Source organism: Mandrillus leucophaeus, unplaced genomic scaffold (assembly GCF_000951045.1).
Source record: "Mandrillus leucophaeus isolate KB7577 unplaced genomic scaffold, Mleu.le_1.0 Scaffold28, whole genome shotgun sequence".
Lineage (NCBI taxonomy): Eukaryota > Metazoa > Chordata > Mammalia > Primates > Cercopithecidae > Mandrillus > Mandrillus leucophaeus.
In genome coordinates this window covers 3,392,021-3,405,695 of record NW_012102920.1, presented here as the reverse complement: position 1 = coordinate 3,405,695, position 13,675 = coordinate 3,392,021, and the positions used below count along the sequence as shown (strand labels likewise).

At 51.4% G+C, this 13,675-nt stretch overlaps 1 protein-coding gene across 1 annotated transcript in view; it reads right to left on the bottom strand.

Moving 5' to 3' along the window:
• Window positions 1–13,675, bottom strand: part of EHMT1 (euchromatic histone-lysine N-methyltransferase 1) — a 184,275-nt gene that overhangs the window by 39,046 nt on the left and 131,554 nt on the right. Inside the window, exons 16-18 of the mRNA XM_011985185.1 lie at window positions 11,983–12,114; window positions 9,675–9,797; window positions 1,658–1,759 (exon numbers count right to left, since the gene is read on the bottom strand). Coding sequence (XP_011840575.1) covers window positions 1,658–1,759; window positions 9,675–9,797; window positions 11,983–12,114 — 357 coding nt within the window. The remainder of the gene's footprint in view (window positions 1–1,657; window positions 1,760–9,674; window positions 9,798–11,982; window positions 12,115–13,675) is intronic.

The following is a 13,675-nucleotide window of genomic DNA, read 5'->3' as shown; positions in this document are numbered from 1 at the left end:
AAGGGAGCTGAAACCTCGTACGCCCAGGCCAGACCCGGAGCGCACCAGCAGCCTCGGCTGGCGGGAAGCCTGGGCTGTAGCAGGCTCTGCTCCTCCTTCAGCCTCCAATGGTGGCTGCATGCAGGAGAGCCAGGGACCCCATCAGAGCAGCAGCTGGGAACTGTGGGCGGGAGATGGACAGGCAGACGGAGGCTGACCCCCCTGCTTCCTCCTGGGCAGGGAGCAGAATGCCCACCAGGCTGACTTGCTCTCTGGCTCCTGTCACTCCTGAGTCCAGTCAGTGGGCCTGGGCAATTTTCTTTAAGCCAGAAAAAGGCCACTTTACTGAAAATGAGGGTCATATGGCCAATTCCCACTCTGAAGGCAGAAGACTTGGCCTCTTCCCCAGCACCCCTCAAAGGACCTGCACGTCCCACTGTCACAAACACAGCAGTCTCCACGATTAAAGCTACATCTCCCCTGCAGTTGTCAGCCTGTACATCCTGCTGTCATAGACACAGCAGCCTCCATGATTAAAGCTACATCTCCCCTGCGGTCGACGGTCAGCACCACCACAGGCACTGGGAACACAGCAGGGACAGCAGAGCACAGCCTCCCGGAGCCCAGCCCCGTGCTCAATGGATGAGGGGACAACGCCAGAGAGAAGAGGTCAGGGGATGCTTCAGATGCAGTGAACAGGCAGGGGCTCTGGCCTCTGGATGCTCAGGGCAAAGGCAAGAGTATGGGCGCTGCTGCTTCCGGCCCATGGGGACGTTGCCATGGCCAAGAGGGCACAGAAGCTGGGTGTCAACAACTGGGTGGGCACCCACTGGGCTAAAAAGACTTGGACCAAGCCTCCTCAAGGAAGGAGTGAGAGACAGTGTGAGGATGGCACTTATCCCAGAGCTGCGAGTCCATGCGGGAGGGACCCCCAGTGTGTGCTGAGCAGCCTCAAAACCTGCCCTCCTTTGGTCTCCCCAGTCATTCACTCGTGAGGCAGGTGCCCACTGTGTGTGAGGCAGGTGCCCACTGTGTGTGAGGCACTGTGGATCAGCACACGTGCACGGCAAACCCTGCCCCGTGGCGCCGGCTGTGGGATAGAGATGGACGGTGAGCAGGGCAAACCCTGCCCCGTGGCGCCGGCTGTGGGATAGAGATGGACGGTGAGCAGGGCAAACCCTGCCCCGTGGCGCTGGCTGTGGGGGAGAGACGGACAGTGAGTAGGAAGGACGATGGGTGCTGTGGAGGAAGGCCAGTGACACCTCCCTCAAATGGTGACATCTAGACACAGCTGATGGAGAGCAAGGCAGGAGCCTCCCGCCAGACACAGTGCAGAGGCTGCCCTGGTGTGTGGGCATCTGGTGTGGCTGCCCATAGCAGGCCAGGGCAGAAGAGGACAGGGAGGGGACAAGACGTTCCAGGGCCCAAGGGCTTGAGCTAGCCCTGTGCGTGGAAGAGGACGCCGTGGAGGGTCCCAGCTGGCTGTGTGCATGGAAGAGGAAGTTGTGAAGCGTCCGAGCTGGCCGTGTGTGTGGAAGAGGATGCTGGAGGGCCTGAGCTGGCTCTGTGCCTGGGAGGGGACGCCGTGGAGAACGGGGGTGGGACCAGGAGCTGCAGAACAGTGACTTTCCCTGGCCAGTCCGCACGGTGTGCTGCTAAGGGGAGGGGGTGGCTGTACCTGACAGTTGACGTCCATCTGTCCATTTGAAAGCAGGTACTGGACCACTTCGTAGTGGCCTTTCTTGGCAGCCAGGTGCAAACACGTAGAGCCCTCTGCGTCCTGCAACAGAAACGCCACTTAGTCAAAGAATCCACACCTGTGATCCTGGTGTGCCAGCCCTGAGTGTGGGATCCAGGAGAACCTGGTGCCCACCATGGGGGTGGGGTCCTGTCCTGTTCAAATGACAAGCAGACTCAGGCTGAGGCCACAGGGCCATTTCCCAAGGAAACAGCCGAGGTCCGAGCCCTGTGTGCAGCCCGCTGTGGCCCCGTGAGTGGCCGGTCGCCCAGCACAGTGAAGACAGTGTGAATGATTCAGTAATACTTGTCCATGTACCACAGAACTTAAAATAATAGATGGCAAAAAGTAGGACACAAAGAGGACCAGGCCCACTCCGTGGCCCCGGAAACACCACAGGCTCTGCCCCTCCTCTTGTTTCCTTTGCTTCTGGGCACGACTTTTTTTTTTTTTCTTTTTTTCCTTTTTGAGACGGGGTCTTGCTGTATTGCCCAGGCTGGAGTGCAGTGGTGCGATCACAGCTCACCGCAGCCTCTGACTCCCATGCCCAAGTGATCCTCCTGCCTCAGCCTCCCACGTAGCTGGGACTACAGGTGTGCACCGCCATGCCTGGCCAATGTATTTTTTTCTTTTCTAGAGACAGGGTCTTGCTATACTGCCTAGGCTATTTTTGAACTCCCGGCCCCAAGCGATCCTCCCACCTTGGTCTGGGAGTCGCAGGCATCATAATTGGGATTATTACAGTGCTGGGATTACAGGCGTGAGCCACCATGCCCAGCTTGGGAACACCTTCTCATTTCCTTTCAGCTCTGTTTCCCCGAGGAGACAAAATAGATCACACTGATCAAACCATCTCAAAGGAAAAAAAAGACATGCAAGGTTGGAGATCAGACCAGGAAGCTCCAGAAGAGGCGGGGGAGCTGGTGCCACCGCACCCAGCGCCATCCACGCGCCTTACACGGGCTCCTCGCACAGGCCCACGGATGTGCCCCGCCACTTTCTCCCTTAGGAGTTTGCTTTGCTTTACTCCCCTGTTCCTGTCTCCGTGTAACCATGTGCCTTCATTACCTTTCTCCCCTTATCTCGGTGGAGTCAGTGCAGCAGTCCTAGAGTTTCACAGGCACCACTGCACACACTGCTCACCCAGCTGGGGCTAAATCAGCATGCTCACCTTCCTCAAGGAAAGCCAGCACAGCCGATTCCCACACGGCTGGTGTTCAGAACTGTAATTTTATCATGAATACAAAATGATGCACGGTTGTTAAAAGGTCTGCCTTCATTTTCAAGTGTCTTTAATCGCTGGAATAGTGCAGCTGACAATCCCCTAACTGCTGGAAGACTGCCACAGCGTTCAGGACAGAAGCAGGTGCACCTGGCAGAGACCCTGGGCAAGCATTTCCGAATCAAGCAGGTAAGAGACGCCAGCAAAGGGAGCTTAGTGAAGGAGGCCAGCTGTCACGAGAGTGAGACACCAGGCAGGAGGAGGGCAGGGCTGGGAGCGGCAGAGTGGGGGTTGAGGGGATTGAGAGTCAGTCAACGGAACCCCGTGGGAACAGACGTGAAGGTGGCAAAGAGCGGGGCTGCTGGTAAGGAAAGGTTTCTGTCGGGTTCAGTGACAGTGGCTAGCTGTGAGGTCTGCAGGCACACAAACAGAAGCTCAAGACACTGGAGTCCACCCCCACCCAAGGGACACCCCACACAGCGCCGGTCTGGTTTCTTTTCCTGCCTCCTCCCCAGAGGTAATCACTGTCCTGAAATCGTTACTCATCGTGCCCATGGATCTCAATACCTTTACTATCTATATCCATAAATGATGTTTTTACACCCTTTTAAATTCTCTAGATCACAGTGTATATCATCTGCAGACACATCACAGACCCTACCGGTATAAGGCCCTGCTCACCGAGCGGCCTCCAGTCCCCGCACCTCAAAGGTAAGGACCCTGCCTGCTGCTCTGTGTCTCGCCCCTGCCAGTCTTTTCTACGCATTACGTTGTATGGAATTCAGTGACTGTTTAAGGCGGCCCCTCAGTCCTGTGTTTTCACCTGCTTGTCGGTCACACACATGTATTTCCTCTTCTGGGAACCACACACTTACGTTCTTTGCCCATTTTTCTGTGTGGTTTAATTTCATTTCTAGTTCTTTATTTTTTTTTTTTTGAGACAGAGTCTCGCTCTGTCGCCCAGGCTGGAGTGCGGTGGCGTGATCTCAGCTCACTGCAAAATCCGCCTCCCAGGTTCAGGCCATTCTCCTGCCTCAGTCTCCTAGTAGCTGCGACTACAGGTGCCCGCCACCATGCCCAGCTCATTTTTTGCATTTCTAGTAGAGATGGGGCTTCACCGTGTTAGCCAGGGTGGTCTCCATCTCCCGACCTCGTGATTCACTCACCTCAGCCTCCCAAAGTGTTGGGATTACAGGCGTGAGCCACGGCGCCCGGCCTCATTTGTAGTTCTTTATATTTTTGGATATTAATCTTTGGCCAGTGCGTTGCAAAATCTTCCCCCAGTGTTTAGACTGTCTGTTCCTGTCCTTTGTGGCATCTTTTTGAAGAGAAATTCTTAAATTTTAATGCACTTAACTTTGTCATTTTTGTGCTTTTTGTGTCTTAGAAGACGCTTCCCTGTGCTGGAATCACAAAGACGGCCTCTGAGGTCTTCCACGTTTCGTAATTTGCCGCGCCTGGGAGTCACATGCTGGCCACGCGCATGTGCACTTCTCCAGTCTCTCCAGCGTGGCTGGGGTCTTTGCGTTGGAGGCAGGAGCACTGCAGGAAGGCACAGCTGGTTCTCGCTTTCTATGTCATTAGACAAACCTCTGTCTTTTAAGACGACAGTGAGTCTGCAGTGTAATTACTGACAGGGTGAGGCTGGAGTCCATCACTCTGCTATTTGTTTTCTATTTGTCCCATCTGGTTTTATTCCTACATTTTAGTTGCACAATTTTTCAGTATTACATTTTATTTCCTCTACTAGTTTTTTTTCCTGAAAAGCTATATTTGTTTTATTTTCTTGGTACTTTCTCCGGGGATTACAATATTCGTCTTTATTGGTCTTCTTAAATTAATATTGTACCACCTCCCACAATAAAATACCTTCACAACAGTGGGATTCCACTTTCACACTGCCCTCCTTTGGGTACTTACTATCCTGTATTTCACAGCAGGTCTTCAATAGTATCGTTTCGCTCAGCATTGTTTTGTTATAACATTGATGAGGTTAAAAGTAAACAAACAAACAAAAACCATTCCCAGCCGGGCCACTGTCTGTGGAGTTGGCAGCTCCTCCCCGTGTCTGTGTGGGTTTCCTCTGGCCCAGGCTGCTTCCCGCCAGGTGACCTGAGTTGCCAGGACAGGCACTGTCCACTCGCAACCCTGACCTGGAGTAACTGGATAAACATTTATCTTGTGTGTATTAATCTTTCTTAAATGTCTGTACAGCTCACATGCATTTCAGTGTTTAATGTTAGAAACACCTTGGTCTTGATTTAGAAGCTTGCTAATGTTTCTGTGACCAGGAACACGGCAGAAGAACTTTGCTCTTGTTTAGATCATCTGTGGTAAATTGGTGTCAACACTTGAAGAAGTCGCATGCTCTAAGGACCTGTCAACAGTGTTGAGTGAAGACTTGCTGTGCTTCCAAATGTGTATAAACTCCACCGTATGACATTATTGGAGTTTAAATGACCTCTCACATTTAGGAAATTTAAATAAGAAAAATGTCTTCATATCCGCCATCCAGGGTTCCTCATTCATTCCCAAAGGGCTAAGTTTTCCTCCTGGAAGCTTCAGGATTCCAAGCAAGCTTATCTGCCTTTTGCTGTTTTTACCCGAACATGTTTGATTTCACCACCATTCTCTGAAGGACACTTTTACTGGAGGTAGGATTCTGGAGTCACATTTTTTTGGCTTTGCTTCTTTCAGCACAATAAAAACTGCCTCCATGGTTTCAGATGAGAAGTCAGTGATATTTCATGACGTTGTCTGTCTAGATGTCACGTGCTGTTTTTCTCTCTTTTTTTTTTTCTTAGAGATGGGGTTTCACTCTGGCACCCAGGCTAGAGTGCAGTGGCGCTAATCCAGCTCACTGTAGCCTCAAACTCCTGGGCTCAAGCGATGCTCCTGCCTCAGCCTCCCAAGGCGCTATGACATACTACAAGCACATGCCACCACGCCCAGCTATTTTTTCATTTCTTTTTTTTTTTTCTCGCTCTGTTGCCCAGGCTGGAGTGCAGTGGCCGGATCTCAGCTCACCGCAAGCTCCGCCTCCCGGGTTTACGCTGCCTCAGCCTCCGGAGTAGCTGGGACTACAGGCGCCCGCCTAGTATTTTGTATTTTTTTAGTACAGACGGGGTTTCACCGTGTTAGCCAGGATGGTCTCGATCTCCTGACCTCGTGATCCGCCCGTCTCGGCCTCCCAAAGTGCTGGGATCACAGGCTTGAGCCACCGCGCCCGGCCATTTTTTCATTTCTTATCGAGATGGGGTCTCACTATGTTGTCCAGGCTGATCTCAAACTCCTCACCTCAAGTCATCCTTCTGCCTCAGCCTCCCAAAGCACTAGAGCATTACAGAAGCAAGCCACTGAACCTGCCCAATTGTTTACCTATTTTGATCTAGCAATTCTACAGCCAGAAATCTGTCCTAAAGAAGCCAAATGTGCAAATATTTAACTACAAAAATGTTTCCCGAAGCACTGTTTATAACAAAAATTGAAAATAACGTAAATATTAAATATTCAAATTTGACTAATGATAAAATTGTATCATAAATTGATACAGTCATTTAGGTAATGTTTCACAGAATAATATTTAGTAACAGAAAACAGTGAAAGTTTAATGTGATATGAGGCAGGAGTTGAATTACTATGAGGAGTGTGATCACTTTTTCGGTGGAAAAAATGTGTATTAGTATGAAAGACTAAGAATTTAAATGTGGTTACGATAATATATAACAAAATTTGCCATTTTAAACATTCTGTGCAGTTTTGTGGCATTAAATGCATTCACAATTACCACTATTCCCAAAGCTTCTTCATTACCCCAAAACAAAGCTCTACAATCATGAGGCAAAACACCATCCCCCAGCCCCATGGAATCTCCAGTCTACTTTCTGTCTCTATGAATCGCGCTGCTCTAGATGGCTTCTATCTATCGGTCACGTCGTACAGGATTTGTCCTTGGGTCTGGCTTCTTTCCTGCAGCAGAATGTCCTCAAGGTCCATCTGTGCTGCTCATATGTCAGAACTTCACGGATTCTATGACTGAGTAACATCCCATCGTGTGGATGGACCAAACGCGCTGACGCAGGCATCTGCCGAGACAGCTGGGTTGTTTCTGTCCTTCGGCTACTGTGAACGACGCGGCAGGAACCATGTTGTATGAAGATCTGTCTGTGGTCCTGGTCTTCATGTCAGGGGCACGCTCTCAGGAGTGGAGTTGCTGCAGACCAGAGGGTTGTCCTATGCTTAGCAACCTGAGGAACCACGACTGGCTTCCACAATGGCTGCAGCGTTTATATCCCCACCAGCAATGCGTGGGAGTCCCGACACTGCCACATCCTCTGTGGTGCGTCTCACCATAGCTCTGAGTTGGCTTCCCTGGTGGCCGGTGACGATGGACTCCTTTTCATGTGGGAACTGGCCCTTGGGGGCCTTCCTCAGAGAGACGGCTATTCAAGCCCTTTCTTTGCCCATTTCTGAACTGGTTGTTTAATTTTCTGTTGTTGAGATGTACAATCTCTTTATATATTCTGCATAAAAATTTCTTATCAGAGAATTTGCAAATACATTTCCTCATTCTGTAGGTGGTGTTTTCACTCCGTTGGTAGTAATCTTTGATGTACAAAAGTTTATTTTTCTCCATTTTAAAATCTTTTATTATCTTTACAAACCCTTGTGTTGGGGGCTGACTTTCAACAGATTGCAGTGAGGGAGCTGCTCTGCCACACGTGAAACCCCAACCCAGACGCAGGTCACCTACGGGCGGTTTAGTGCCAGGTTCCCTGCGAACGTGCGCTGCGTGACGGGTGAGGGGGTGGCTGCCTTTCCGGCTGCACATCATTTCCCAGGGCCAAACGTTTTTAATTTTAATCACGTTTATCTATTTCTTTGATTATGCTTTTGTATAGTATCCAAGAAATCGTCGTCAAATCCAATGTCATAAAGCTTTCCCCTCATGTCTTTTTCCAAGAGTGTTCTGGTTTTAGCTCTTAAGTACGGGCCTTTCATCCAGATCCATTTTCCATTTTCTTTTTTGAACAGAGTTTCAATCTTGTCACCCAGGTTGGAGTGCAGTGGCGTGATCTCGGCTCACTGCAACCTCCGCCTCCGGGTTCAATTGATTCTCCCACGTCAGCCTCCTAGGTAGCTGGGATTATAGGCGCCCGTCACCACACCCGACTAATTTGTGTATTTTTAGTAGACGGGGTTTCACAGTGTTGGACAGACTGGTCTTGAGTTCCTGACCTCAGGTGATCCACCTGCCTCGGCCTCCCAACGTGCTGGGATTACAGGCGTGAGCCACCACGCCCAGCTGCATTTTCCATTAATTTTTGAAGAGAGTGTTAGGTGAGGATCCAACCTCACGCTTCGGGATGTGGACATCCAGCTGTCTCAGCACCATCTGTTGAAAAGGAAATCTTTTCTCCATTGAATGGTCTTCGTAACTTTGCCAAAAATCAGTGACCATATATGCAATAGTTTATTTCTGGGCTTTTTATTTTATTCCATTGGTCTCTATTTCTGCCTTTATGCCAGTCCCACACTGTTTTCACTACTGTGGCCGTATATAGTAAGTTTTGAAATCAGCAAGTGTGAGTTCTCTAACTTTTTCAAAATTGTTTGGCTTCTCTGGGTCTCTTGAGACTCTGTATAAACTTTAGAGTTTTTTTGTATTTGTAAAAAAAAAAAAGCTGTTAGTGTCGGGCACGGTGGCTCACACTCATAATCCCACCACCATGGGAGGCTGAGGCGGGCAGATCACTCAAGGTCAGGAGTTTGAGACCAGCCAGGCCAACATGGTGAAACCCCGTCTCTACTAAAAATACCAAAAATTAGCCAGGCATGGTGGCGGGCACCTGTAATCTCAGCTACTAGGGAGGCTGAGGCAGGAGAATTGCTTGAACCTGGGAAGTGGAGGATGCAGTGGGCCGAGATCGCACCACTGTACTCCAACCTGGGTGACAGAGCAACACTGTCTCAAAAAAACAAAAAAGCTGTTAGGATTTTAGTAAGGACTCCATGGACACTACAGCCATTTTAACCACATTCAGTCTTCTCATTTGTGAACATGGGATGTCTTTCTATTTATTCAGGTCTTCTTTAATTTCTTTCAGCAATGTTTGTTAGTTTTCAACTAACAATTATGAGTCTTTTGTCTTCTTGGTTAAACTTACTCCTAAGTATTTTATTCTTTTTGATGTTACTGTAAATCAAACTGTTTTCTTAATTTCTTTTTTGAACACTTCATTTGAAGGATATAGAAATGCAACTGATTTTTCTGTGTTAATTTTTTATCCTATTTTGCTGAATTGGTTTTGTTAGCTAACAATATTTTTGTATATTCTTTAGGGCTTTCTACATATAAGAACATATCATCTGTGAACAGAGGCAATTTTACTTCTTCCTTTCCAACGGGAACGCCTTTGATTTCTTTTTCTTGCCTAATTGCTCTGGGCTGAAGACACAGTGAGACGACGTACTATAAGGCGAACACCTTCCGCACGGCAAACCCCTCATTAGCTCCACTGTCTGTTATCAGGTTCTATAGAGCATGAGCGCTCACTAGTGGTTTTTAATAATAAACTGGGTAACCAAAGTGAGATGAAGGAACTATTTCTGGACAACTAGGTCAATGTGTGAAGGCCTCAAGTCCTGGAGATGTCAGTAAGGATGTCCCTTGCTCAGCTTTCTGAGAAACGTCTACACACACACTAGGAGGGTGATTCTGACAGATGAACATACCTTGGGATCCACCAGGGCCCCGGCCTTGATGAGGTACTTCACTGCTTCCAGATGGTTGTTTTCGGCTGCTTCCATCAACGGGGTCCTCTGGTCTTCTGAGCAGGTGTCGATATTAGCGCCCGCCTAGTGAAACAACAGTTCAGGTGTATGGGAGGGCTGTGACGGTAGCCACCGCCTGGGGACAAGTGACTGACAAGCATCTGCACTCAAAACAAGAGAGCTGTACTGTTTCAGTGACCAACAATGTCTGAGTTTTCTACACATGTATTCAAAGACATAATTATTCTATTAGTAGCAAACCTTTAAGCAGAGTATTTCTGCTAGATTTAATTCCACTTCTAAGGTAATTTGATAGAAAATGTTTATAGCACAGGAGTGTGACAACACCTTTAGAAATGAGGAGGATGGTGACAACCTTCTGAAGCAGACAAAGAAGGGGAGGGAGGGGCCCCTAAGCAGAGAGGAGGCAGGAGGGAGGTGCCGGTTCACCCCGCCACGACACACAGCACCCTCTCCCTGATTTAGTCCTCGCCAAAATAAATGGAAAATCCTGATTTCCAGTAGCATGCATTCCAGAACAGTTTCCGTTTTTCCAAATAAACAGAGAAACTGGAAAGACCAATGAACTGGCAGGTATACATAGACTGAAAGACCAATGAACTGGCAGGTATACACAGACTGAAAGACCAATGAACTGGCAGGTATACATAGACTGAAAGACCAATGAACGGCAGGTATACATAGACTGAAAGACCAATGAACGGCAGGTACACACAGGTAAATTTTTCTGGGTGTGACACTTAAGAAGCCCCCAGCTTTAAAACTGGCTGTGCGCTAAAAGCAAATCAGCTGCTGGGCCGTTGAAACCTCTTCTCCGTGAGGAAAACCTTCTTAGATGACAAAACCGAGTATTTCATTTACAAAATAAACATTCGTTATGAAAAAAGGTTGAAAATAGTATTGTTTTCACTATTAGTAATTAAAAACCAAAAGTAACACAATTAAATAAGGAATGTTTAAACAGCCCTAGAATGGTCTATATGGAAAATGAGGCTAATTCGTAAAGGCTAAGAGGGCCAGAGGCCAGGCGCGGCGGCTCACGCCTGTCATCCCAGCACTTCGGGAGGCCAAAGGCAGGCAGAGAAGCCAGGCGCGGCGGCTCACGCTTGTAATCCCCGCACTTTGGGAGGCCAAGGCAGGTGGATCACCTGAGGTCAGGTGTTTGAGAACAGCCTGGCCAACATGGTGAAACCCCGTCTCTACTAAAGATACAAAAATTAGCCGGGCGCGGTGGCGGCCGCCTGTAGTCACAGCTACTCGGGAGGCTGAGGCAGGAGAGTTGCTTGGACCCGGGAGGCAGAGGTTGCAGTGAGCCGAGATCGCACCACTGCACTCCAGCCTGAGCAACAAGAGTGAACTCTGTTTAAAAAAAACACACAAAACAGAGGGGCAGTGAGAGGCCCAGGGGACTCTGACTGGAACGAGCTGGGCTTCACCGAAGAGAACACGGGGTCCACAGAGCAAGGGTCAGAGGTCAAAGGGCTGCGGCCTAGAGGTGCACAGCGGGGGCAGTGATGCAAGGCTGACCTCAAACACCAAAGCTCAAAGCCAAGGTCCGGCTGCCAGACCTGAAGGTAAAGTAGCGCCAGAAGTCTACAGCAGCTAATTTTTAACAAGTAGTAAGCTTGAAAAAACACAAAACAAGGTAGAGAGCGAGACCCGTGCTGTGCAGAGGAGCTGTGGCTCTGCCTCTCTCAGCACACAGAGGCTGCTCCTCCAGCTCCCAAAAATCCTGGAGAAAGAAGAAAGGGTGCGCCCTCAAGGGAGAGGCCGGCATCGAAAGCCCCTGCACCAGCACCAGGCCGGCAGCGCGGGCGGCAGCGCAGACAGACCCGAGTCTGCAAGGGCAGGAGGGGCTGACGGCTTCGGGCGGAGCATAGGGGAGGATGGGGGTCCTTTCCCAGGAAGGGGGGCTTGGCTACGGCGGCCCATAGGATACGGGAGCCTGCCAGCGCCCCAGCGCTGAGCCTTCACAGACCCGCACCGCACCCAGGACCCGGGTAAGCAGAAGGAAATGACCTCGCCCATGAAAACACGGGACACTGAGACAAAGCCCAAGAAAGCTCTAAGAGTGGAGAGAAGCAGCGGAGAAAAGGAAGAGTCAAAGCGAGACCCGCGCGGGGGCCAATGGTGTCCAGACGGACCTGCCAGTGCCAAGAAACAGGTCCCGCCCCACATCCAGCTCCATCCTGGACCCCACGCAGACGCGGAGCAGGACCCGCCTCCCACGCGCTCCCCAAACCCTCACTGCAAGCGGAGCGGCTGGCACTGACCAAGTCCCACACAGTCTGAGGCCCCAAGGCCGAAACGGCCGCTCACCCTCCGCGAGGCTCTGACGGACGGCGCCCTTCCCAGGCTCGCGCGCACGCCCGGCCAACGGCTACCCATCGTGGTCCGCCTCCCAGGCATTGGGCCCGCAGCAACTCCCGCCTGCAGCCCAGAAGGCACAGTGGCTCTCCCAGTCCCCGAGGGGAGGAGAGACACCTGCAGTGCGGCAATCCCCTACACCTGCAACCTCCCTACACCTGCAACCTCCCTACACCTGCATGAGCCTCATCCCAGCTGAGGCACTGGCAGAAGCGGGTGCAGGTGGAGCCTTCGCCAATGCCCTGGGCCCCCCTGCGTGTTGCATGGCTGGCTCTACCAGTCGCTCAGTCATCTGCCACCACCCAGCAATTGCTTCAGCATCCAGTCCCTGCTAGGGGACTCTGGGAAGGGGCATCCCGGCCAGGGCTGGTGCCACAGAGCAGTCCAGCTTCTGCAGGCAGGTATGGGGTTCAGTGGGGAGAAGGCAGTGCCCACCCCACCCCCGCCCTTCTCTGAGAGGCCTCTGTGGCCCCTCTGCCCGCTTCCTGGCCCCACGAGAGGGGAGGGGGAGACTCTGCTGGCGGGAGCCATCGGGCCCTTGACCCTCTCCCCAGAGCCTAGGGCCTGGCCTCTCCACTTACTGCAGGGCACCTCAGTTCCTGGGGGGCTGTCCAGCGGGGACACAGGGCCTCCCTCTGTGGGCAGCTGTCCACCTCCTACTTGCCTATCTACACTCCCAATGTGGTAATGACCTTGGCACCTCCACCCACCTCCTATCCCCAATGGCCACCGTCAACCAGCCCTGCCTACTGGGGGGTGGCCCCTGAAACCCGAGGGCCCCCAGTGCTGCTCTGGGATCTAGACGCCCTCTTCCAGGGGGTGTCACCCAACGAAAGCATATATGATGTTTGGGTCAGCCACCCTCAGGACCTGGCGGCCCCTGGCCCAGGCTGGCTGCTCTCCTGTGAGGCTCCTAGGACAGGGGCCACTCCTCCCTCCCGCTCCCACCCCCAGTTTGTTGACAGGGAGCCAAGGCCAGGCGGGTGTCTGCGACCCCAGCAGCCTCGAAACACCAGGCAGCAGCCTTGCTGGGAGTCCACAGTGTTTACTGGACTACCCCACGTGTGGTGTGGCCGTGGCCCAGCTGGCACGAGCCTGGTCCTGGTGAGTCACGCCTCTGTTTCCCCTACACTCAGAGGCAAGGCTGTGGGGGGCAGGGCTGAGCCTGGAATAGCTCTTTCCAGTCCCCTCTTCTCAGCCCACCACCCATCTATCCATCACCAGTTGCCACCGAATGGTAGCTGCAGCCTGGGAAGGAGGTAGCACCTTTTCAGGAAAAGGGGTTAGGGAATCAAGACTGGACCCTACATGGTCTTGGTAGGGGCGTGGGGGAGATAACAGTAAAGGAGTTTACAACATTTTTTTTTTAATGAGAGATGACGGAAGAGCAAAGAGATGAAAACATGAGTGTCTGTGGTGACTTCAAACGGGAGCATGTGGCACCTCGCTCAGCACTCTTCAGAAACCGCAGACACAGTGTGAAACCCGACAGCACGAGGGACCGGGACACCAATGAAACCCGACAGCACGAGGGACCGGGACACCAATGAAACCCGACAGCACGAGGGACCGGG